This window comes from Microtus oregoni, unplaced genomic scaffold, assembly GCF_018167655.1.
Source record: "Microtus oregoni isolate MIOR12 unplaced genomic scaffold, Mior012 000049F_ref0000343, whole genome shotgun sequence".
Taxonomy (NCBI): domain Eukaryota; kingdom Metazoa; phylum Chordata; class Mammalia; order Rodentia; family Cricetidae; genus Microtus; species Microtus oregoni.
Window position 1 is genome coordinate 5,488,852 of NW_024543223.1, and position 25,448 is coordinate 5,514,299.

The 25,448-nt window shown below is 53.4% G+C and overlaps 1 protein-coding gene across 2 annotated transcripts in view; it reads right to left on the bottom strand.

Moving 5' to 3' along the window:
* The window catches only part of Htra3 (HtrA serine peptidase 3), a 28,840-nt gene extending 3,850 nt beyond the window's left edge, over positions 1-24,990 (bottom strand). The window contains exons 1-7 of one of the 2 annotated variants that reach the window (XM_041636398.1): positions 24,478-24,990; positions 15,346-15,445; positions 12,549-12,771; positions 10,328-10,522; positions 9,761-9,793; positions 8,226-8,340; positions 6,142-6,859 (exon numbers count right to left, since the gene is read on the bottom strand). In XM_041636398.1, the coding sequence (XP_041492332.1) occupies positions 6,837-6,859; positions 8,226-8,340; positions 9,761-9,793; positions 10,328-10,522; positions 12,549-12,771; positions 15,346-15,445; positions 24,478-24,880 (1,092 nt within the window). In that variant the 5' untranslated portion in view covers positions 24,881-24,990 and the 3' untranslated portion in view covers positions 6,142-6,836. Of the gene's footprint in view, positions 1-6,141; positions 6,860-8,225; positions 8,341-9,760; positions 9,794-10,327; positions 10,523-12,548; positions 12,772-15,345; positions 15,446-24,477 lie in introns of those variants that run through there. The other variant, XM_041636397.1, reaches the window with a different exon arrangement.
* Between the last annotated feature and the right edge of the window lie 458 nt (positions 24,991-25,448).

Consider the following 25,448-nt stretch of genomic DNA (forward strand, 5'->3'; position numbering starts at 1 on the left):
CGGGAAAGGTTCCGAACCCAAAGCAATGTTGACACCTTTCAGATTTTCATTTGCTAAAATTCTCTGAACACAGTGGAATTAAACCAGAAATCAACAGTAGGAAGAGCCTGTGAAACCCAAATGCTTAGGAAGTAAGTGACTGAGAACACAAGGAGAAAGAGAACAGTTTCAACCACATCAGTGAAACAATCCCTAACCAAAACTTTCAGGGCACAGAGGCCTGAAACACAACTGAACACCCAGATCAGAGAAAAGGACTCAGGCGGGAGAGATGGCTCAGCAGGTAAGGTTCTTGTGGTACACGCTGGGTGATTTGGGCTTGACCTCCAGAGCCCACATAAAGATGGAAGGAGAGTTCTGACCCCACAAAGCTGTCCTCTACCCCTTTACGTGCATGCCAGGGCATACATGGCTCCCTTAGAAACAATAAAATTTTTAAAGAGATGTATTTACTTTTGTTTTATGCACATAAGTATTTTACCTGTATTATGTGCATCACATACATGCAGTGCCCATGTTGGCCAGAAGAGGGTATAAGGTCCCCTGGAAATGGAGTGACAGTGGCCATGTGGGTCCTGGGAACTGAACCCAGATCCTCTGCAAGATCAGTAACTAACTGCTGTACCATGTCTCCAGTCCCAATAATTTGTTTTTTTTAATTTAAAGAGAAAAGTCTCAAACCACTGGTTTCAGATTCCCTTTAAAAACAAGAAAAAAAAAGTGGCTGGTGAAACTCAAAGGAAGGAAAAAGACAGGAACCAATGAGCCACAAAACAGCCCAGCAGAGACGTTAGTGAACCAAACTCCAACCCTCTGAAATCAATAAAGTGGACAAATCGTTACCCAGTGTGACGGTGAGAAAAAGACAGATAGTTACCAACGTCAAGAGTTAGAGAGAAGGTGTGGCTGCAGACCCTCAGACCCCACAGGGCTGCAAGGGGAGCTTTCCACTGCTGTGTCCGTGCATTCCACCGCTCAGGGTCTGGAAAGCCCCACTTACGTTCATTCAAGAAGAAATGAATGGCCGGAGGCCCTCCATCTAGTAATGAAGTTGATACATACTTAAAAGTATTCCCACAAAGAGCTCAGACCTAGATGATGTTGCTGCTGAAGCTGGTGGTTTAAGGAAGAAACAGACCAGGTTCTACAGATACATCCAGAGGACCTCAAAGTGATGCTGTTGTCCCCTGATCAATCCCAGACACTCTTGTCCCAAGTCAACCTCTTGTCTTGGTAGAAGCAAAACTGCTTCAAATGCTTACAGCAATCAGATCCAACACACCAAATATACAATACATCACAACAGAAAGATTTAGTTCTGGAATGTACAGGATGGTTTAACATTAAAAGATCAGCCTTCACTCAGGAGGCAGAGGCAGGAGGAGCTCCTTAGTTTGAGGCCAGCCTGGTCTACAGAGTGAGTTCCAGAGCAGCTAGGGTTGTTACACAGAGAAACCGTGTCTCAAAAAAACTAAGGAAAAAAAAGAGCAGCCTGACTTAGTGGCACAGGTCTGTCGCCCCAGTTACTCCACAGGCTAAGCCAGGAGAGTGGCAAGTTCAAGACCTACCCGAGGTTCAAAGTGAGTTTAAAGCCAGCCTGGGCCATGAGCTGAAACTCTGACTCAAAATGCAAAGTTAGATGAGGGCTGGGAACATGACTCATTGGGGAGCACTTGCCTACCCTGTATTTGACCAGGATTCAGTTCCCAATGCTTAAAAAAATAAAAAAATAAGAATCAGCTAATTCTAGTTATATTATGGACTGAAAAGGGGAAAAAAACATACTATGAGTTAAACAGACACACAAAAAGCACTGAGCAAATCCTTACATTGTGTACCCATGAGAAGCCAGAACAGAAGGGAAACTTTTCAACTTGATTAATAATAATAATAACTTTAGCCAGCAGTAAGCCTACTGGCATAAGACTGAATGCCTCTTCCTGCAGGGACTGGACAAGGAAGGCCATTCCCCAAAACTTTATTCAATATTTTGGTCAATTTGGAGAATGAGGGTGGGCCATTCAGCTGGAAAATGGAAAAAACTGTCTCTATTCATAGACCACACAATCCTCTACAATAGAAGACCCAGTGACATCTACCAAGAAGCTACTAGAACCCATGAGTTATCAAGTATTCAACATACCAAAGTCACATTTGCTTGTAGATTCTGGTAGCAGACCATCAGAAATTGGCCAGTATACTGTATACTCTGTATAACACGCTGAGAAAAGCCCGATGCTGTGGTCCCGGATCTGAGGTTGCAACACTGTTAAAACCCCAATTCCCCCCAAAGTCTTTGACAGACACATTGAAGCACTAATTGAAACACCATCTGGCTTTTGATTTCCTTCCATACAAACCAGCAAGCTGATTCTCAACAGTATCTGGAACAAGGTAGCTTGGAGAGCAGAGATGATGAGGAAGAGCAGAGGGCTCAGACCCCCTGACCTCAGGACTTTCTGAAAGAGCCATAGGCGCTCAGACCCCCTGATCTCAGGACTTCCTGGAAAAGCCACTGGCGCTAAGCCATGCAGCACTAGGACAAGGATGAACAGCTTAATTTGTGGTAAATATGGAAAACCATTTGTGTGAACAAAGCAAAGTCCTTGTAGCAAATGATGCTAGAACAATCCATTGTCCAGAGCAAATGATGAATGAGCAGCAACAATGCCCTGGGGAACTGGGCTGAAGGGTTCTGGATCCTACCTGAACCACAGACACACTCCACTGCAGTTCTGAGGCCTGTGGGAGGGTCCATGGTGTGGCAGGAGCAGTACTATAGTGAACTACGGCTCTGCCGGCTGGTGATGCTGAGTAATGGGGTAGATCTACTCAGGAGGGAGGGGCTGGAGACTTGTGGATAGGTGGCAGAAGGACATAGGGCTCAGGAAGGATGGGGGAGTGCCCTTCACTGAGAGATCAGCAGGTAGGGTTTAGGGACAATGCCTCTGACACTCATTCAATGTCCTGTTAGCAATGTACATTCAGCTCAAGCAAGGAGAGGTTGGGGGGTGAGGTGGGGAGTGTGGGACTTCACTGTGGATGCCACCTAAATCCAGGAACCTGGATCAGGACAGGATGAAGCCCCATTCCCAAGCTTGGGTATCCAGGATGCCCCTCCTTTGACACCTCCACTTGGTCTGTAGCCTAAGGCCATGTTAAAAAAGCACAAGTTCAGCTTCCCGTGGGTGTAGGGAGTAGGGCCTCATCCCTTTCCTATAGGGGATGTCTTCTTGGCAAAGCAGCATCCTGGGGCCATCTTTGAGGCCAGTGACATCCTAGATAGGGAACAACTATTGTAGGTCACCTGGCAGTACCCCAGCCCCAACCACAAAGGCTGGGTATTTAGGCACACTGCTGAGCTGAGGTATGGAGGAGTAGTGGGGTTCTGTTGGCTCTCTAGGGCTAGTCCGTTGTATCCGTCAGCTCTGCCCTCCTATCCCGATCTCTGTGGGGAAAACACCTCTCTCTGTAAGGCGCACATAGCACAGACGGAAAGAAACTAGTACAGGTGGGAATCTTCACTTTGCCCCCAAGGATCCCCCACTTTAATGAGCAGCAGGGCATCAGCAACAGAATCCCGAGATAGGGAAGGGAAGGGGGTCCCTTAAAGGGCTGAGACAGTTGGGTACCTGAGAATGTTCTGGACCTAGACAGCAGTGGCTACAGAAAGTACCACTAAACCAAACTTGCCAAACCCCCCCCCTCACACACACACACCTCCAAACAATGTCAAGGACAAATCTCCATCAAGGGCTTCTTATATTTGAGAGTGTCATTCTGAGGCCGGTTGGAGGAGTCCCTGGCCCCAAGGGATAGCAGGGGACACAGGTGACTTTAAAATTCCCATACAAGTTCCTTGAGAAAAGCAGATTTTAGTGTTTCTGGGTTTGTTCTTTCTTTAAACAGGGTAAGCGTTTAGGAGCAGGCCATTAGGTCTCCAGAATGACAGCTGACGGGCCCTTCTGTCTCACAGCCTTGAATAGAGGCTATAAGCCAAGCAAAGCCTTCTTTGGCGGCCTGTATGGCTGTTGTGCACACTCCACAGTCCTTGGGGGTGGGGGTAGGGACTTCCAGCTGCAAGAACCTCTGCAACCACAGCTGCCTCTGGAGCCAGGAGGTCTCGCTTCAGTCAGGCCAGTTCCAGACAGTTCCGGGATGCCTCACTCCAGCCTTGAGGAGCCTTGGTGACCTCCACACAACCCCTCTCGTAGATGCTTCAGCCCTGGCAGCGGCAGTCTTCAACAAGTTCAAGGGTGGGGTGGGGTGGGATGGGGCAGCACCTCCCGGTGACTTTGCGAGCTGTCAATCACAAATTGCTTGTGATTGGCAGAAAGGCAGCTGTGTTCTTGAGAGGCTTGTGATTGGTGGACAGAAAGGTGTACTGTGATTGGTAGGATCCTACCATGCTCTTTCTTGCTATATAAGGACACATCCCTCAGCCCCTATAAAGGCTTCTAACTGACTGGTCTTTTGCCTACTTCTTATCTTTATCACAGATAGAGTGGGCTGAATTGTCTGCACAAAAAGCAGGAACCCCCCCCCCCAAGTTCCCAGTCCAGTTGGCAACAGCAAAGAGAAAACAAGGAGTGTTCCAGAAAGCCCTGAGCTACAGACCCTGACACCAAAGCTCAGAGCGGTAGCCTCAAAGGGAGCTGAGAGCCCCAGAGGGCCATTGAGAGCTATAGACCCTGACACCCAAAGCTCAGAGCAGTAGCTCCAAAGGGAGCTGAGAACCCCAGAGAACCCTGAGAGCTATGGACCCTGATCCCCGAAGCTCAGAGTGGTAGCTCCAAAGGGAGCTGAGAGCCCCAGAGGGCCATTGAGAGCTATAGACCCTGACACCCAAAGCTCTAAAGAGTTCCAGAGATCAACAGAGGGGAGACTCTGAAAGAAAATGACCAAGAACAATACTACAGTCCGAAAAACCATGAAGAGCCCAAAGAGGGTGCAAAGACGTGGAGAACGGCGAGAAGTGCTGAGGCGCAGAGGGTCCCCACACCCAGCGCCCTGGAGTTGTAATTCTGGGAACTTTAGAAGCCCAGTCTGTGAGCCCCCGTGTCAGGAATATCAGCACTAAGGAAGCTGCCCTTTGTCTGTCTGTGATCTCTCTCAGGTCAGGGCACAGGAACCCAGCCAAATGTCATGACCGCTCCCTGGCATTTGGTTCCCTCCCCACTCAGCAATAAGCCCCTCCCTGGCTCCTTTTGGTAAACCTCTTGCCTTTCAGTAAACCCATGTCTCAACCTTCAAACAAAGCCTGACTCAACCGTGAGAAGGTGACTCTGCCCTGATGTCTTCTTGCCTCCTCTCAGCCACTGACGCCCACCCAACAGCCAACATGTCTTACTTACCATGACTCCTTCCCCAAGGCCCCGCAACACTGAGCCTATGTAGGTCCCCTGCTCTGAAAGTCTCCTTAGTACCACCCCCCCACACTGGCCTCCTGAAACGTTGGGGTATCCTGCACTGCCCACAGTACCTATCCTGCTGGGATAGGTACATCCCCATCTCCTGAGCTCCTCTGCTCCCTATATTTCCTGCCCAGGCCAATCATTTAGATGTTATATCATCCCAACCATTTTTCCAGGTTTCCCTCCCCGCTAGAGGAATAGCTCAGAAGGCTGAATGCACACTTAGGAGTATGCAGGGCAGCTCAGCCAGTCATATGCCTATTGTGATTGCCCAGTCTTGGGAAGGAGCTGAGCATAGATCAGACCTCTGGGTCCAAGGCTAGCCCATTCTCAGTTGTCAAGTTTCCCAGGGCTGTCCCCGGAAGGATGCAGAGAGGCACAGCAGCTCTGCCACTGACTCAGGGCCCAGCCCAAGCTCCTATCTAGCCCCTGCTGCTGTGGCAGGTCCCATGTACTCCCTAGGTCCAGCCACCTCCTCATCTGGGACTCCACCAAGCATGGAAGTTCCTCAAAGGGAATCTGTTGACCTGAGGAGGTAGGGGTGTGCCTGCCTTTCCCGTTACCCTGAAGCTTCTGATTCACAGCCAAGGGGACAGCTCCCCTGAACAGTACTGCACTGGTCACTCAGGAATCCGCCCCCCTCCTCAGGCTCCCCAGGCTCCTGCACTAACCCTTGGATGAGAAAAGAGATGCCTCTCTGATTTAATAAAAGGAAGGTGTTAAAGAACTTAGATTGGCTAGGTTTGGGTCATCCAATGTTTTTATTTAAAAAAGAAAAGCATAAATAAGCACAAATTTCAGAAGGACTTTAAGCCAACAGACTCTACTTAGCTAAGCCCCACCAGACTGTTTGGTGGTAGGATCTGTCCTTACGTGATAACACAGCTCTAGGGATGAGGTAAGCATGTCCCCAGAACCCAGGGAAAGTGACTAGGACACATGACTAGGACAGTTGCTGTCCAACAGAGAAGCAGATCTGGCCCCAGTGAGTTCTTATCTGAGAGTGGAAGTGGGGACAAGGGGACAGAAGGCCACAGGGCCATGTCCAACACCGAAGTCACCCACAGGCCGGTCTGTGTGGATGGATCTCTGATCCCATACACAGGATAAATGGGAAAGCCCTGGTCACTAGAGAAAGGGCCAAGGCAACCAATGGAGCAAAGATGGAACCCTGGGTTAATTCTGAGCTTCCTACAGTCGAGAGAAAAGGTGGCTAGTTCCCACTGGTCACCAGAAGGTGCCTCAGATTCTTGGGAGGGACAGGCTCTGCATGCTCCTGACATCTTCACACAGGGCCACTTGGAACAGAACGAGGCTCCTCAATTGCAGTTCTTCATGGGACCAGTCTCGCTGTACTGGGGTCTGTGTGTGTGGCTGGCAGGGCCGCAAAGGAAGGAGCAAGCAGGAGGCAGGCCCCTGCTCTTAGTGTAGTGCCGGTGAGAGGGCTAGGAAGAGACAGGGAGGCAGTGTGAGAGGGTGTGGGTGGCACAGCCGGCTCAGACCTGGGTATCAGCCAGGAGGTGGATGTGGGAGACACAGCAACTGGCAGCTCATTGGACTGAAAATGATGAGGGCCACCAGGAGCCTAAGATCAGAAGCGGGCCCCTTTCTGAACCGTGGCCATGATCACCAACTAAAAAGTTGGAGAACTAGCTTGTCCTTGACAAGTCCTCTCCCTAGAGAGATGCAGATGGCCACCCATAAGGGTGAGAGGGATGGGAAATTCCTGTTTATACTGGGATGAGGGGATAGGGGCTGGCAGATGGTAACTCCTATGGATTGGGTTCTTGGACTTTGCTCCTTTGGAACAGAGGATGCTCTACTAGGCCAACTGAACAGCTGATAAGGGTACTTAGGGATGGGTAGGTGAATGCGTGGAAACATGAATAGATAGGAGGAAAGAGGACAGGTGGATGAACCCACGGATGGGTGGACTGATGGATGCATGAATGGATGGGTGGGTGTGTGAGAGAGTGGATAAATGGCTGTGTGTGTGTACGAGCAGATGAGTATGGAGATGGAAGGATAAGAGGATGAATGGTCAGATTAACGGATGGGCACATATGTAGGCAGATGGGGGAACAGAGTGTGAGCATGTGGATAGATGGAAGGATGGACAAATGGATGCAATGGTATAGAGATGAATGGACAGACTGGTGGATGGGTGAATGAGTGAATGGGAGGGTAGGTGGATAGATGGACGAATGGATGAGTAGATGTATGAACTGATGGATGGATTGATGGGAAGATGAATGGGCAGGTGAATAAATGTACAGATTAGTGGGTAGAGTGGTAGATAGGTGGATGGATGGATGGACTGGTAGGGGAATAGCTAAGTGGGTAGGTGAGTAGTAAATAGTAAATGGATGAAGGGAAGGAACAGTAAATAGAAAAGATGGGTGGATTGGCATACAGATGAATGGGTAGATTGGGGAATGAGTAAACAGATGAATGCATAGGAGGGTTGGATGTGGGTAGATGAGTGGGGGATGAATGGATGGGTGGACGTGCAGGAAGCAGGAAGGAAACACAATTTTCTGCCAACTAAGAAGAGCCCTGGGAGTCCAAGCTCGGATGGTGGGATCTGGGAAGAAACTGTCTGAAGGAGGAGGTGAATGTGGCCCTGAGCTGGTAGGCAAGGAGGAAGACCCTGAGAGAGTCCTGGGTCTGCTGGCTTGGGAGGGTAAAGGGCCCAGTCTAGGAGTAAACATGGCTTCCACAGCCCCTGCAGGTGGTCCCTGGCTAAGCTGGGTGGGGCTGGGCTGTGTCCTGAGGGCCCCGCCTTACCTGCCCCTCCAGTGAGCTCTTTACCTTTTATGTGCTTGTTTTGAAACTCGGAGAGGAAGCGTGTGATGCGATCTGAGGGGATGGCAAAGGAGATGCCAGCTGCGACCTTGAGCGTGTTGATGCCAATGACCTCACCGTCCTAAACAGGGTGGGCAGAATGTGGGGGTTACTTGGAGGCATTCAAGCAAGTCACCAGCTGCTGCTGAGCTGAGAGAGCACTCTTTCCAGGAGCAGAGCTGGCTGCCAGTGACCCACCGAGATGGCCCAAGCAGCCCCCAGCAACCCTGGAAAGATGGCTCTCTAGGTCACATTGGGGTCAGTGACACCTCACCTAATCTGTGTAACCTCCAAATCCTGGGGACTTCTACTTTGGAAGAAGTTACTGGGTTGAGCTTGCCTTACTAGCCCCAGCCCTCTGCCCTAGAAGGCAGTATCCACTGCACTCAGGACATCATCTAATCCCATCAGAGACGTGGGCCCCTTCTGTCCCTTCCTCATGAAAGCAGAGACCAGTGAGCGGGGCCAGGGCAGCAGCCTGTAATCTTTTTTGAGCTTGGTCCCCACCCTGTCCAGATTCATAGGACCAATGCCAAGAGAGCAGGAGCTGGCCCAGTCAATGCAACCCACTCCTGGGCAGGACCCCTCCTAAAAGCTGCCTGGCCATTGGAGGGCTGCTGGATGCTCTTCCTAGACAACCCAACCAGGGCACTACCAGCTGGTCAGAGAAGCTCTTTGGGGCCTAGGGCAGAAACTAAAGAATCTAGCCCAGGCCCTACCGCATGAACCTCTCCCCTTAGCAGTTTGCCTGGAAAATTCTGAGTGTGGAGGAGACAGCCACCTATACAAGCGGCCTAAGTGTCAGCTAGACACAGTCCCAGCCCACAGGCTGCCCCACTGCTGTCTTCTCCCACCCTGACAGTGCCCTGTGACCTTTGCCTTATCCTTGGCATTCTCCCCCATTCTTTCGTCTCCATACCCTCACTAAATGCTCCCATCTCCAGGAATTCCTCCCTGGCCTGTGTCAGGGGTGAGGCCTGTATCCCTTCAGAGCCGCCTCAGGTACCCCCATAGTGCGTTTTCCCATCAAGTCTGGACACTACCCACTGTATGGATAGGTTTCCTGGAGGCAGGCTACACTGAGTCTCAGAGTCTGGGATCCAAGCTGAGCCCACCGCCCTGTTCTGGGAAAATCTCAGCCAGGGTGAAGCAGAGCCTGACTCCGGAAGGAGTGAGGGTAACATAGCTCATGAGGGTGGTCTCTCCTCCCACCTTAAATTATAACTGAGGACAGCAGAGTCCCGGGCAATATCAGCCTGATCTGAGCCCCCATTGCCCATTGTCACCATGGAGCACATGGTCCCAGCCTGGCAGCTGTTTTCAGTTGTCCCTGAGGGTTCCAGGCAGCATAGGCCTGGTGCTCAGGTCTTCCTGGGCCTGCAACCCAGCTGCACTACTGACCTCTGGACATGCAGTCCCTAGGGCTGCATCCACCTCCAGCCTGTGCCTCTGGGTGATCAAAGCCTCAGAAAACCAGATGCTCCACTTTAGTGGACACTTACCAGGTTTACCAGGGGTCCTCCAGAGTTCCCATACTGCAAAGGGGGAAACACTGTGTTAGCTGTGCCACAAACCCCCTTATGGTGCCCAAGCTCCTTCCCCACCACTGACTCTAGTCAATGACAAGACAATGCTCAATCCCCACAGACATCAGCAGGTAGCTACTTCACTGACCCTCTGGGTCTTTGCACAAACTGTGCACTTACGTATCTCCACAACTCACCAGAGGTTGCTAGGCACCTGCAGAACAGGCAGTGTCTGAGGTTTGGTAGTCTCCACAGACATGAATGGTTCCATCAACCAGTCATGGAACACACAGAGGGGGTACATACCAAGGCACCCAGCCTTGGGGCTGTGTGCCATTCTAAGCCTAGTAAAGTGCCAAGCTGTGTGTGGCAGACTAAGACCTTCTAGGGGTATGACTGGGCCACCCCATCTCTGGGAGGCAGTCACTGGGTGAAACCTCTGCATGAGATGATGAAAGGTCTTCCTAGATAGTGTGCTGCATGATGGGACAGGGAACAAGCTAGGCAGAGGTCACTGAGGTCAGCCTTGCCCACAGGACTCACATTGATGATGGCATCTGTCTGGATATAGTCCATGTCTGAGTCCCGAAGGCCCAGCTCCTTGCCATCCCGCTGGGCAGTGCTGACAATTCCCGTTGTCACGGTGTTCTGCAGGGCAAAGGGGCTGCCAATGGCCACCACAAACTCGCCAGGCCGCAGGTCTGCTGAGTGACCCAGAAGCAACACAGGGAGCTTTTTCTGGAAGGAGAAGAGGGGTGTGAGAGAGGACAGTGGCTCAGACCACAGAGAGGGATCCTGACAGGCTGCTCTTTGGAGAGGACGGAGGCAATTCACAGCCCCAAGACCAAGCTGAGACAAGTCGCCAATGTGAACTAAAGCCAGGCCAGCAGCTGGCTGACACTGAGGCTGGAGTTCACAGAACCAAGGCTTATCTTAGGAGGCCATAAATGTCTGTCATGGGGGAGCACACACATAGAGAGCTCAGGCCGAGGCCTGGCCTCTGACATCCTTGAGTCCAGCAGTTTGTTAGGGTTTTGCTTGTCAGGTCTTTCTATGCATCCCTGTCTGACCTAGATCTGACTCTGTAGACCAGGCTGGCCTCAAACTCACAGAGATCAACCTGCCTCTGTCTCCCAAGTGCTGGGATTAAAGGCATGTGCTACTGCTCAGCTAAGCCTGAGATTTAGTGGTGACAGTTTGCTCTGCAGGTCAGCTGAAAGCTACAGATACCCCAAGGCTTGGTGTGCTGCACCCAACAGAGGCGCCCTAAGGAGGGGCATATAGCTTTCCAGAACCCTACCAAGGCTCTGGAAAACCTAGTTTGAAATCTTTGATATCCTAATATAGACACACAGGGAAACTGAGGCCAGGGAAGGTAACACTCTACTCTGACACACTAGGTAATGGAACACTGTTTTGAATGGGGCTAGCCGAATCTATCCATCTATGAACTCAGCTATCCAACTCTAAGGCTGCTGTGGTCTGAGAAGGTAGATGCGTGTGCATATGTTTTGGGGAACTGCAGGACACAGGTTGAGCTTCAGAGGCTCCGGGGGGGGGGGTGTGGTGCCGAGGCACCCACACCATGCTTGTGCTACCAATGAAAGCCAGGCACACTCTACCAGGCACCTCGGGGCAGTGTCCCTGGTCGGCCTCTGCATTTCTGTTCTTAACCCCAGGGAGCTCTGGATGAGCTGTGGCACCCTGTGTGGCCCTATCGCTTCTTACAGCTGCATATGGGTGAGCATACAGCTTCTCCCAGCCTGGACACTCTGCATGCTGGTCACAGAGAAGCTGGGGTTGGGCCTCCACAGTGTGAAGAGTTCCTGCACTTCAGCCCTTCAGTCTGTCCCACCCACCCTCGGTTTTTGAGCTATGAAGAAGGGATGCACCCAGACTCGACCCGTGACAGGGCTCAGGATTACAGAGCGTCTGCACAGGGTAGTCCATTATGGATCCTCCACTTTGGTAGTGAATGCTGCAAACAACTGTTACCATGGACACTGAGAACCTGAATGCAGGAGGGCTAGGCTCCACATAGCTACACCAGCTGACTCACAGATATCAACAGGAAACAATGTGCCTGACTTTCACTAAAGGCACAGTGACATGTTTGATGGTGGGTGCAGGGGACACAGGAAGCCCTATGGCCATCCCAGAGCCATGCAATGGTACCACTGCGTGCAATAAAAACCATTTTGAGGATGCCTTGCATCTAGGCTGGCCCTGCCACTGTTGACCATGATCTTAGGTATGTGATCTAATCTCTCTGAGCCTGGGTTTCCCCTCAGATTCCAAGTGATGAGAATTCTAATCTTCCCAAGTTTCTGTTTCTTCCTGTAAGATTATAGGTAATGAGGGTTCTCCCTCCCGGAGCTGTGCCACAAACAGAGAGAACACTAACTGGTCTACCTGGGCTTCTAGAAGCTTCTGGGGACCATAAAGGGAAGTATGGGCACAGGGGTGGAAGGTAGAAACTGACTTCCCTGGTCTGTCAGCCCCCAGGGACAGGGAACTCCAGATATGGGCCCGGCTAGGACAATAAAGAGGTACGGAGGTGTGGATGCTGTCCCCTCGCCCCTGTGTCCTGCTTGCTCCTGGTTTTGGAACCTTGGGCAAGGGCAGTTCCGAGGCCCCAAGTCTGACGTGGCCAGTGGCCCTGGATCTCAGATCACGGCTATCCTCTGGGAAGGCTGAGATAGTACGGCTGTGTGGTCTGGGGAGGACACTGCTGGGACAGGCAAAGGCGCCCCATTCCACTCACCTTGGGGTGGATTACGATAGTGGCGATGTCGGACTTCTTGTCAATGTCCTGGATGGTGGCCTCGTAGGCATCCCCATTCTGTAGCTGCACCTTCAGCTGCTGCCGGCCGGAGGCAGTGTTGGAGCTGGAGACCACGTGGGCGTTGGTGACAATCAAACCAGCCTCTGACATGATGAAGCCCGAACCACTGGACAGTGGCACATTCCGGCCAAACAGAGGGTGTCTGAACAGGAAAGTACAGGGGCATTCAGGGCAAGACCTTGGCCTGGGGGAGTACACTCCCTCCACCACCTGGGTTTGAACTGAGGCTATCACTTGTGGGTGTGTCCTTGGCAACATTGAATCTAGACCCGGTTCATGGCCATAAAGATATGACTATCATCTCTGATCTGCAGTTTGCTGCAGTGAGACACGGTACCTGTTGACATGCCAGCATGCACCAGCCCACAGTGGCGCCAATGCCTGACAGTAGGGCCCTGGACACTAACTGTTAGTCCAACCTCACCCATGACCTAGCTGCCCTCAGGCAGGCTCTGTAGGCCTTCTGAGCCTCTGTCTTCCCATCTGGGAAATGGTCTGTCTGCTTAAGGAGCATTGACCCTACTTTCAGGATAGGAGGGGGAAAAGGTCAGAAGCTTGGGACCTTCCTTAGGGCAACACACACACACAAAAAAAGTATACAGGTCCTGAAAACACTAAACAGATGAAAGAACCCAAGTGTGCCAGTCTTTCCAAAATGTCACCTCAGCCTGTCAAGGCCAGGGAAAGCAGCAAACATTCTAAGTGCTCCCTGAAGCCAGGGACAAGTTCATGTGGGTCAGTGTCCTCCAAACAGATGTGATCAAGTAGTGACCTCATTTGGCAGTGAATCTCTGCAGGTGTGGCAGGGCTGTGTCGTTCTGATGGAGTAGGGGCCCTATGGCCAAGCATCGGTACCTTGAGAAGACTGGAAGCCGGAAGAGGCACAAGGGAGACATGGGTGGGGAGGATGCACTCCAAGCTCAGGAAACTTGGAGCCACTAGAAGTTAAGAGTGAGCCTAGGATCTGGGTAGGATGTCAGACATCTGCAGACACCTGATCTTGGACCTCAACCTCCAGGGTGGATAGGCAACAGGCTCATTGTTTAATCCTGCAGTCTGTGGGGCTCTGTAACGCAGCCCTAGGTAGCCACGGCTGCACGAAGCTCTCAGGGGAGCCTGAGGTCCAGAGATGTGGTACTACGTGCTGGAGTCAGGCAGAAGGCAGAGCAGAGCAGCGTTTCCATCCACCAGCCATGCCTCGGGGTTGCTACACCCAGCTCTTCTCAAGACTGCAGACAGGGCCCAAGAAAGCCCTGAACCTAGATTTCACAGGTCAAGGGTTGCAGCTGGAAGATTCTGTGCTATCTGCCCTACTGGGGCCTTACCCACCCTTAAGGCTTTGGCTTCACAAGCCAGACATCACTGATACCCAGCTGCCTTAGCCTGTGATTAAACAGCTCAGGGTTAGTGCCCCAGGCTTTCTAGATATACGCAGTCCCTCCTTAGCCCCCTTTGGTTGAGACAGCCTCTTAATACATTCATTTGTAATTTCCTCAATGATGTGGCTTGGATTTCACCCCAGGGTCAAAGGCAAGGGCAGGGAAAAATCGGATATGGCAGGGAGCTGCTCCAGGGTCAGAGAGGCTGAAATCAAACCTCAGTTCCAGGTGGGATGTGGTTGTAGTGTGTGTGTGTGTGTGTGTGTGTGTGTGTGTGTGTGTGTGTAAAAGCGTTGGGAGGAATAGGTCTATAAGTTGTCAATAACAGCAGGGACCTGGCAAGCAGAAGGGTCCCATAGTCCCACAGGGGCTGAATTCCCATTTACCTCTCTCTTCCAAGAGCAGGAGCCCCCAGGATGGCTTAAGGAAACAGACTCAGAGCCGATGTGATTCAGAGCTCTGGCTAGACCCTGGATGAGTATGGTCTATCCTCTTCTCTTGTCATAGACTGCCCCCCCCCCAACACACACACCTTGCCACCGTGAGACTTTGCCACTATTAATGGAGCACAGAGGGAGGGGATAATGATTGACATCAGTAACCAGGCAACTCCATACCAGAGTCAGACTAATAAGCCGCTCACCAGCGTCCCTGATCCCTATCAGGTGGGCTCCTGTCTGGCTCCACCATCCCAGCTGGTTCTCTCCCCTCAGCTGCAGGGTGAGAAGGGTGGAGATTGTTTTGTCTAGAGTCCTGAGGCTCCTGCCACAACCAGCCTCTCTCTAGGGGGTCTAAATTGAGACCTCAGGACCGGATGTGAGTGATGGGACCTTGGCTGGTATGTCTGGAAGGCAGGGCCTCCTCATCCAGCACAAACATCTCTGGGATAGAATACTGGGTGTGGGAGGAAGGGAGGAGGCTCCACCCCTGTCTGTAAAGAGGGATCCTGCCAGGATGCTAGGCCACACATCACACAGCTGGCTTCGTTTCCCATGGACGGAACTGCTTCCCTATCCACCCACCTCCACTCAGTCAATCCTCCCTCTCCTCCGCATCTAGCCACGAGCTGGCACATTCTCCCTCATGCCTGATTCAGACACACTTGCCCTGTTGGGCTGGTACCTCAGTGGACTGTCCCCTGTTTCTATCTCCTAGACGCCTAGGGTTCTCACTTTAGCCTAACCTTCAACCCCCAGGTTTCCATAGTGGCTACTCATCCTACCCCCACTGTTCCTGTGCCTCTGGCTGCTGGAATCACGTCTAGTTTGGGTGGCAGTAGGCAGCAGGGCAGCTGGGAACGGCTGGGAAGCTGCAGAGCAACTCAGGCCCCCACGTACCTCAGGAAGAGCTCTATATGGACCACGGCTGGCGCGATCTTCTCCACCACATCGGCGATGAAGTTGAACTTGTACCGTGGGCTGGTCAGCTGGTGGAGACCTGCGCTGGCAGCAAGGACCAAGGGTGTCAGTGAGACCTGCTGGCTTCCAGCAGCCCCTAGACCCAGGGTGAAAGAGGCCCTGCTAGGGACCCCTGCCTGGACTCAAAGCCAATGTCGACATGCTCTGCACCCCATCCCCCAGAAGTGCAGAGATACCCAGACATCTGAGATGGTAGTCCCTGCCCTGGAGAATGGTTAACTAGGACTTCTGGGAGTTGAGCCCCTGCACATTTTCCCCACCAGACTCTTCAGTGTTGAGCAGGAATCTTTGCTCCAGGAAGCACAGGACTGATGCTGGGGAACAGCACCCCTGGGCCCTTGCCTGCTCCCATGTGACAGAAGTATGTTGCAGAGCTGACGATTTGCCTGACCAGTGTACCGATAGATAAGGGCGCAGTGAAAGTCCCGAGGCCTCCTTTCCTGAGCCACCCCATAAGGCCTCTGTGAGGCCCTTCCTCATTGGCCAGGCTATAGATTCCTGGGTGGATAGAGCACCCCGCCTTTGTCTGACTTGGCTATAGCCCAGGCCTACTTCCAGGCAGCTCACAAACATCCCCCAAACCTTAATCACTGGCTCAGATTCCTGCCGCCATCAGCAACAGGGCTGTGGCCTGCCAGGACCACAAGCCTGAGGCATGTGGGTGGCACGAGCCTGTGCTGAGACCTCCAGGTTCTGGCCTCTGACACCATGCTCCTTGGCACTGCTTCTGGGTGGTTCATGGGCTCTCTCATGAGCACAGGACTGGGAGTCGCACACAACTGGGCTCAGTGAGACCTGTTGTCTTCTAGCTGTGGTCCTGTGCAAGTCGCTTACCCTCTCTGGGCCTTGACTTTCCCATCTGAGATGTGGGACTGAAGGTGACCCCTCACAGATCCTGGGTGAACTGATAAGAATGTAAACAGTGATATTCCCTGTCCCAGGAAGCCACCTGGTACCTGGTGATGTGAAAGGACTCTACATGGCTCTCTGGGGCTGAGCCTCCACCTCAAAAACCTGGTTTTCCACACCATCAAACAGGATGAAAAAAAACAAACAAACATGTCCACAGCAGCAGCTGTAAGAGGGGTACAGACCAAAGCCTGTGCTCTGGAACAATTGTGGGCCAGCACCGTCCCCACACACAGCCTGGCAATGTCCCTGACTCCCACAGTGGCGACCTGGGAGAAATGGAGCCGCAAATGTCAAGATGGGGAAATGGAGGCTTATGAAACAACTCCTAGCCGGGCCTCCTGTGCAGCGTAGCCAGTCACATCTGCCCACGGCCTTTGTGAACCCAGCCCTGGCAGCTGCCGGCAGTGAGGGACAGTGACCAGCCGGGAATGGAGACGTGTGAACAGGGCTGGAACAGACAAAATCTGGGGTGAGATGGGGTGTACAGAGGGACCCTGTATGGGCAAAGTCATCTGCTGCCCCTGATGGGCAGGAAGTAATTAGAAAAGTTGTCTAAGTGGGTTGAGCTCTAAGCCCCGCGTGCCTGTGACTGCCCTTCTCGTGGACAGCATGGAGAATAGAACACCCCATCTGTCTCACTGCCCAGTCCATCCTGGGGCTTGGCACCTCCAGGACCTGCAGACCCCTCCCCAGGCTCTGCCCACCTGGCCTGCCAGGTCCACTATGGGCAGCGGCAGAACTGAGGCAGGAGCCAAGGCCTCCCAGTCCCTGTGTCTCCAGGCTGTTGGGCGCTGACCTGGAGGCTCAAGTCAGTCAGCAGACCCACCGTGGTGCTGCTCCAAGCTCTTAGGCCACTTCTCGTTCCAGAGAGAGAACCTGACTTTCAAAAGGACCTTGCCAGCTAGGACTCTATATGGTAGGTAACTGGTGTTAGTATTCAGGCATCTGTACTGGTCTGCCCTTGGGGTCCTGACAGGATGGTCAGCCACCAAGAGCACCTGCTATGCACGTTCACTACTTTCCCTTATAAAGCCCACCTCCCGGCTCTTTCTCTGCCCTCTGTTTCTCTCTCTCTCTCTTTCTTTTCTGCCACTCTTGTCCCCAGGGACCGGCCTCTGCCCCCCTGTGCCCACTTCTGTGCCTCTTCTCTCTCCCCTTCCAATAAACCGCCTTGTATCATGGCGTGACTTCTCTTCACAGTGTTTTTAAAGAAATTACAGCAACTGGGAAGATGGCAAGGCCTGGAGCAGGGCCCAGGACAGCACACTGCTTTAGGCTGGCTCTTCACGCTCAGGACCACAGAAGAGCCAAAGAGATACTATACACGGCCCCATTCCCCAGCACAGAGACATTATTTGGCTCATCCCACAGCCAGGCAGGCAACCCCATGAGCTTCCTAGAAGGAGGGAGGAAGAGGATGCAGCCACCAGCCCCACAAAAACAGAACTTGCTCAGCCCAGCCTGCGGCTTGGAACCCCCACCCCAGAGCAGCAGTTACTATCCATTTTACAGCCCCCAAAACTGAGGGTGAGTATGAATGCTATCTTAGAATGGCAGGCCTAGCCGGGCACTAGGTCAGGGCCCTCCAGGCATGGCCCTTTAATCGGGCTCCACTCTCAGATGAGTCACCGTGAGTCACAGGAGGGCCCTACCATAGGCTTCCCACATGAACTGGCTTGGCTGGGCCAGGAAACAGCTCTATTTATTTGGGGTTTCTTAACAGCCCCACCCCCAGGCCAGGCCCAGCCAAGTTCTGAAGGCCTTAGTCTTGGCACACTCAGCTGTTGCCTTTTTTTGGGTTTTTTTGTTGTTTTTCAAAAATAAACAGAATCTGAAGGCCCGGAAGTTTTGTTTGCAGCCGGACACAGAGCACAGCCATTGTGGCCGGGTTCTGGGGCCTCCTGGGAGAGGAAGGGCTGTAAGAAGTAACCCCTCCCCCGGAGAGAAGCTGGCCTCGGGGCTCCAACGCCAACATTCCCACCTAAGTGACAGTGGGTGACTCTCAGCAGGATGGTGCGGGTGCTTTGGACGGTCAAAACTGCTGCGAAAGAGTGAGGAAGCAAAGGCGCAGAATGGGAAGTGAATGGCCGAGGCGCACCACGGGGACACCATGCACCCGACCAGAGCCTGCACACTGCACGGTTGCATCGACATTACTAACAGGGATCTGTGTGTGTGCCCACATCCCCTGGAGTTCTACAGCGTGCAACACATACAGCTATGTGCGTTAGCCCAGAGCCAGCACACAGTCGACATGTAGAGGAGCCCGGCTCGGATTTCCATATCTGGCTCCTCCACGGTGTCCCCCAACTCTGCCACTTCTTAGCAGGAAGACCTCGTAAGTCTCCTAAGTCCACTGTGCCTCTGTTCTCTTACCGGGGACACAGTGGCATCCCTCCACCGAAGTTGCAGGCTTGGTGTGCTGTAAGACCTAACGGGGATGGCAAATAATCTATGCATGGCACGTGTTTGCTGTGCAGACGGCACTGGACGACTGAAGGCAGCATCGAGCACACCGCACCCGCCAGTTTGTACTGCCCCTCCCCACTCAGGCGCAGGTGGAAGCTGAGAATCACTGTTAAGTGAGAATAGCCTCACAGCACAGTGGTGGCCAGGCAGCATCTCCTCCAGAGGTTGCCCGAGCCAGCAGAGCCTCGATTTCACAGCCAGAGGCGCTGGGCTGGCCCCAAGCCAGAGACAGGTCAAGGCTGGGCCTTCCTGGAAGCTAACCAGCTGTTACACCCTGCCCAGGAGCAGCCTGGAGCTGCGATGTATCTAGGTTTAGGGGTCTGGCTGTGTGCCTTGGGCAGGCCACCTGATTTCTCTAAGCCTTGTTTCCCAACCTATAAAGCAGCCACGGTTATCAGCATTAGAGAGCTTAGTGAACCCGACTCAGGGCCTGGTGCCCAGTGCCCAGTGTGCTGGGCTTGATGCCTTGCACCTGGCTTGGTACCCTGGGCTGTAGCTATGAGGGAGAGGTGGGGTGTGGTATGTGTGCTCCAAGCTGGGCAATTGCTTTCCCCATCTGCCATTCCCTAGGCAGGACCTGGGTCTGAGGGCCACGGACAGCAGCCTGAGTCCCTGGAAACCACAGAGGGATCTTAAGCTGATGTTGGTGGCCACGGGGCCATGGGTCACTTAGGGACAGAGAAACTTTTAGGAGAAGGAAAAGCAGTGAGCTGATCAGCCCTCCAGGCAGGAAAGCTGTGGCCAGGCTGAAGCTATGTGCTCCACTCTCGCTGCTCACTACAGGGCCAGCCTAGCCTGGGTACCCAAGCACTGAGGATGCACTAGAGCAGTGGTTCTCAACCTGTGGGTCGCGACCCCCATGGACAATGTATTAGACATTCACAGTATGACTTATCCCAATAGCAAAATTACAGTTATGAAGTAGCAATGAAATAATATGGATGATATATATGGTACAACATACGTGAAGTACTAACTGTACTAAAGGGTCACAGCATTAGGAGGGTTGGAAAACACTGGTTTAGAGAACCCTCTGTGAGGGTCCAAGTGTGACTGTAGGGTTGGTGACCTGCTGGCCTGGGCCTTGAGGAATGGGGGATCAGCATAGCTGGCAAAGGGACTGCATGTGCAAAGGTGAGTGACACAGGGAGCAAGAGCCTGAGACTGGAGCTGGGACAGAAAGGGAGGCCACTGAGCAGTCAGGGCTTAGATATTCAGGTCTCGGAGCTTCTGCTGGAGGAGGGTGTGGCTTATGGGCCATGCTGATACCACAAATATACAGGTACAGCTTGTGGTGCCCCAGGCCTGTCATGTAGTTGACATTGCCAGGGAGACTCTGCCTCACCGTGCCCAGAGCTCCTCCAGGCCAGTGAGCACACACAGACTCTCAGTGATGTAGGACACTAGGGGCAGCAGGCAGGTGAGTGCCACTCTGTCTAGGCAGCATTATCCCTGCACGGCTTCTCTGCATGGCCACCTCTGCATGCCCTAGAGGTAGATGAAGAAAGGACCTGGATTTGACAGAGCCTCTGGACTCACAGATCATGGCGCTCCTCCTGGTACTCAGCCATGACACACAATCCTATCCAATCATGGGATCATCAAATACATGGATGAGGCCACTGACATCCTGCCAAGCCCCACTCATGGCTGTCCAATTCTGCTGTCCCAGCAGGCAGAGGGGCCAAAAGAGGATGCATCTTCTTGCCTGGTTAGTCTCAGATGCTGAACTCTGAGCCCCTAGAAGCTGCTAAGAAGAATGAACACAAAAGCCACCCAAAGCTCTTAAATAAACAGGCTAGGAGAGGCCAGCAGGGTCTTGCACATTAAACGCTGCTGGTTAAAGCTGTATGGGAACTGCCCCAAGCCACCCCCACTCAGTTCCAAAGAGGGCTGGATGTGGGACATGGACTCCAGGAAGCCAGCCTGAGAGCAGGTCATCCTAGCAAAGGGACCCTTCTGATGAGAATGCTTTTCTAACATGCAGGTGGTACCCAAAAACTTCTGTCATTCCTACAGGAGCCATCTAACAGGGACCAGGACAGCCACAGGGAGCCATGGACCCAGACATTCATATACCATCCCCTACTGTGTGCAACCAGGTGCAGGACCCACCCCCACCATGAGGCCCAGAGTGAGCAAGAAGCAGAGAGAACAGACAGGTCAATGGACAGGTGGTATAGGCCGAGCCATGAGGCACAGTGGTAGGGAAGGCTGCTGGGGTGCTGGGACATCAAAGGCCAGGAAGAGGAACCTACTAGAAAAGGATGCGGGAGGGAACTGTGGGCAGTGAGCAGAACGTGTGCAAAGGCCCTGAGGTAGGAGGAGGAAAAAGAGTAGGATGGCCAGAAGATGAGAAGGTTGCAGAAGATGGAGGTGTGTGTGTGTGTGTGTGTGTGTGTGTGCGTGTGCGTGTGCGTGTGCGTGTGTGTGTGTGTCAGGTGGCAGACACAGGGCCTGAGGGTACAGGTACTTGTGAGGGGAGCTGAGGGGGTCTTGTGATACAGGAGGGTAGAAGCCAGTCTCCCTCTGCTACCCAATCTATTCTGAGATCCCAGTTCCCCAGGAGGCCCCCTCTCAGACATCACCCTCAAGTGGGGCTCACCCGCTCTCCCTGCCTCCAAGACATTCATGAACCCAGAGCATCTGGGCATTGTGGTTTGTGGTCAGGCTGATTAGTGACCACACACACAGTAGACAGGAGGCGATGACAGGTGCAGTGGTGACAGAGGCTGAGACATCAATGTCCTGGGGTGGAGCTGGCAGCTGAGTTGGGAGGACCAGTTAGAGATAGCCAGGCTGCCTGGGCCAACTTTCATCTGCATGGAGGGAGCCCGGCACTCGCTCTAGTGTGTGGAGCTTCTGAGCCGCAGGAGATAGCGGCAGAGAAGCCCAGGGTGCCTCTGTGAATGATGTCCCTGGAGTAAGCAGCAAACCTGGACCAGCCAGGTCAGGCTCAAGGTCACTGGCCCTGTCAGGTTGTAGCTATCCTGACTGGAATGAAGACATTTTGAAGGACACTTGGCCCTCCCCTCTGACTACTGAGGCAACGGACCCTAAGAAATTGGATCCCCCACGACTCTCATGCTGGGAGGAGAAGGCTGCAGGCAGCAAGAGGGATGCATCAGGCCACCTTGCAGGAGAGACCGCAGTAGAGACGATGATGGGTCAACGATGGGAGAGAGCTGCTTGGTTGTATGTACCTCTGTCCCTCTATTTAAACCTAAATCTCATGTCAGGATCCCTAGACGGACTTAGGGAGCTGTCACTGAGCCTCTTTGCTCCTCTTCCCGATGTGGCCACATTGTTATAGTTGGTCCTTTGAGGATGGGTAGTAGAGCCTGGCTTGTTAACATCCCTTGTAATGGACCACCCCCTCTGGTTTCAGCTCCTTGGCACCTTGAGCTTTGATGGTGGCCAGTACTCTAGACCAGACCTTGGTCTCTGCTCTGCCTAAGCCTCTCCACCTGCCCCATCTTTGACAGTGAGCCCCGTTCATTGTCCCAAATTAGCACCTCTCCTAGGGGCCTCATTGTATGACAGCAATAGTGCACCCAGTAGAAGAAGTAGCACTGGAGCTGCACTGGGTCTCTCTCAGGCCTGTCATCAGACCATTTATGGATGAGGACCCAGAATACAATGAAACAATGTGGGTCTATGAAGCCCGGGATCCTGCCAGCACCCACAGACTCTCAGCCACTTCCGCCGTTCTTCATGATGGATATCTGCCTGATCCCCAGGCTGAATTTCCCCTCTCTCCCTGCTCTGTGCCTTCCAGGGTCTAGAAGTCTCAAGTGCACTAGCAAGATCTGCTTCATGCCATACACTGTTACCAGTTAAGGGACAGCAAAGCACAGAAAGGATTTTTCACAGATGGCTCAATCTGTGAAGAACAGAGCCCGCTCCATCCCTGCCCATCTCTGCCCAGAGTCCAGTGCCTGCCACATGGGAGACCGGGGGAAAGAGTACACCAAACACAACCAAGATGGCAGGAGAATAGACGGGGCAGGTACCTGGCTACCCTGAACCATCTGCATCTCAGACAGCAAGAGCCAAGATGGGCACACAGAACCAGCACCCAGCACACCCTGGGTGTCCACCCAAAAAGAGCACTGGGCTGCTGCCCCTCATGTGGCCTGTGATCCCAACCATACCAACTTAAAGCCCCTCCAAAATTTAGGTGTAGACCTTATAAGATCCTCGCACTTATGAATGGGGCCTAAGGCCTTTGTAAACAGTGCCACACCCCTTTGGGTCTCTCACTCACGCCACCTCCTTGCCTTCTGCTCCACCATGGCATTTGAACATACAGTAACCTCCCCTTTAAGGGATCACAGCTCTCACCATATTACTGAGCCTGGCTGGGCCTCAACCATGGACTTCCAGGTCCCAGACTCTGAGACATGAATGTTTGTTCATTATAACCTGCCTAGTCTCCCATACTTCATTATAATACCATAAAACAGATAAGGACATCCTCCTCCCAACTCTCCAGAAATGGCTGACCCATGTGGTCCATACAATCCTACATGCCACTTTCCAGCCTGGACACCTGTGGTCACCCAGCCTAGGGAGAAGGCAGATGCTTACCAGGAAAGAGCAGTGCCCGCCACTCATTCTCTGACCTCTGGTTGTCTAGAGCCCCTCCAGGCTTATATACCTACTCCCTGGAAGAATGTTCAGCCCCCTAGCTTGTTGGGGGCACAGGACCTGAGTGTTCAGAAGGCTACACAGCTTTGTCTGACAGGGCAAAGCCAGCCTCTGGCACTACGCTTACAGCCACCAAGTCCCATCCCCATCCAGCTTGAGCTCCAGGCACCGTCCAGTGTGTCCAGTCACAGTCACGCCCACAAGGGTCTGCTCATGCCAGTGCGTTTTTCCAGGACGCCTTCCACACAGCACAGAGAAAACTCAGCCTTTTTCCCCAAGAGGTGGCCCCATGACCCTCTGTCTGGTTCCCAGGTGTCCTCTGAATGACCAGCAGAGCCCATTCTGACCTCAGGCTAAGGACACACAGGGGTCTGATTTGGAATGAGCTTGGGGCTGGCTGAGCTGCATTAAGGATCAGTCACTGAGTCCCCATCACCAAGAGCAAAGCTTGGCATCCTAAACAATGCCCCAGACAAGACGCATATTTTCTGGCAGTTTCCTGAATGTACAGAGTTCCATTGTAAGGTAAGAAATGGCCGAGAGCCACCTGCCAACCAGGGGAGGCTGACCTAGGATTCTCCCCCTGTACACTGTACCCTTGGAGCCTCAAGGATGGGAGTTACATCCTGGCTGCAGCCCTAAACTGCCCTCCTAAGACCACCTGGCTATAGACAGAAGAAAATAAAACTCAAAGAGCAGAAATTGAAGACCAGAAAAGACTGCTCATCACTCGCTCCCTTCTAAACCACTAGAGGACTCAAAGAAACAGAGGAGTTTCTGGGCCAGAGCTCTACAGCCCACCAGACACTACCAGGCTGCCACACTAGTTTTCCATTCTAACTTGTTCTGTGTCATTGGGGACAACATTTACCTCTTGGGCCTCAGTCTCTCCATTTAGAAAGCTGGAGGATTGTCTGAACTGCTCCTAAAAGGCTGCCCAGTGGTACTCCGGGAGCGGGCAGAATCCCCTTGGGCCTCAGTTTACTCAAAACAAGCCTTAGGATTTCTGATGGACCTTACCCGAGGGGCAGGCGCCCTTCTGCAGTTGGCGCACCGGTGTCCCGGAGATCTGCAGGGCACGGCGGCTGGCAGCCTGCAGCGCGCACACGTCGGCATAGGTGTGCCCATCCGTGCCACACACAGCATAGGTCCAACGGCAGCGGCACACACCGCGCACACACTCCAGACTGTCCCCGCAAGGCGAGTCCAGGGGGCGACCGCAGGGCTCGCCTTCGCTGGCAGCGCACACCAGGCAGCAATTGCAGTGGTCGGGCACATAGCCCCCGGGGCAGCGCGGGCTCGGACAGCGCGACACGTCGCAGCGCGCAGGGCATGGCGCCGTCGGGGGCTCCCGGGCCAGCGCCAATACAGCCAGCGTGGCCAGCGCGGCCAGCGAGGCGGGAAGCAGCGCGCGCGCCGGCATTGTAAAAAGGCGGCAACGCGAGACCCGCGGGGACACCGAAGCCGGGGCGGCTCAGGCGCACTCTGGCCGGGAGCGCAAGAACATGGTATGGGGACTGACCCGGGCCTCTCCTTTGCCGACCGTCCACTGGCGTTTAAAGGCCAAGGCCGCCCGCCCTCGCTGGAAGGGGCGGCCCTGCCCTCCGTCAGCCCCGCCCCAGCCCCACGGGACCCCGCCCCGACTGGTGGGGACCCACCCGGCGCCTCCTGCTCCAGGCCTGCCTGGTGGGGGCGTGCATTTTGGGTGACAGGACTGCTAGCCCATGGTGAGGGCCTGGGGAATGGGAGCTGCCATGGAGAATCCCAGTTCTAGCCAAGGATCTGACTACAACCCCAGAGACATAACAAGTCTGAATTCTGTCCCCAGCCTTCCTCCATAGAGGTTCCCCTCCTCTGCCCTCCTGAGCAGGAGAGCTCTCAGCAAGACCCCAAACCCAGACTGCTCCTGGTCTGCATCACTCCCCTTGGGGACATTGCAACAGATACTTAGGAAACAACTGGGTGCCCCCTCCTCTCATCTTCAACTGGAG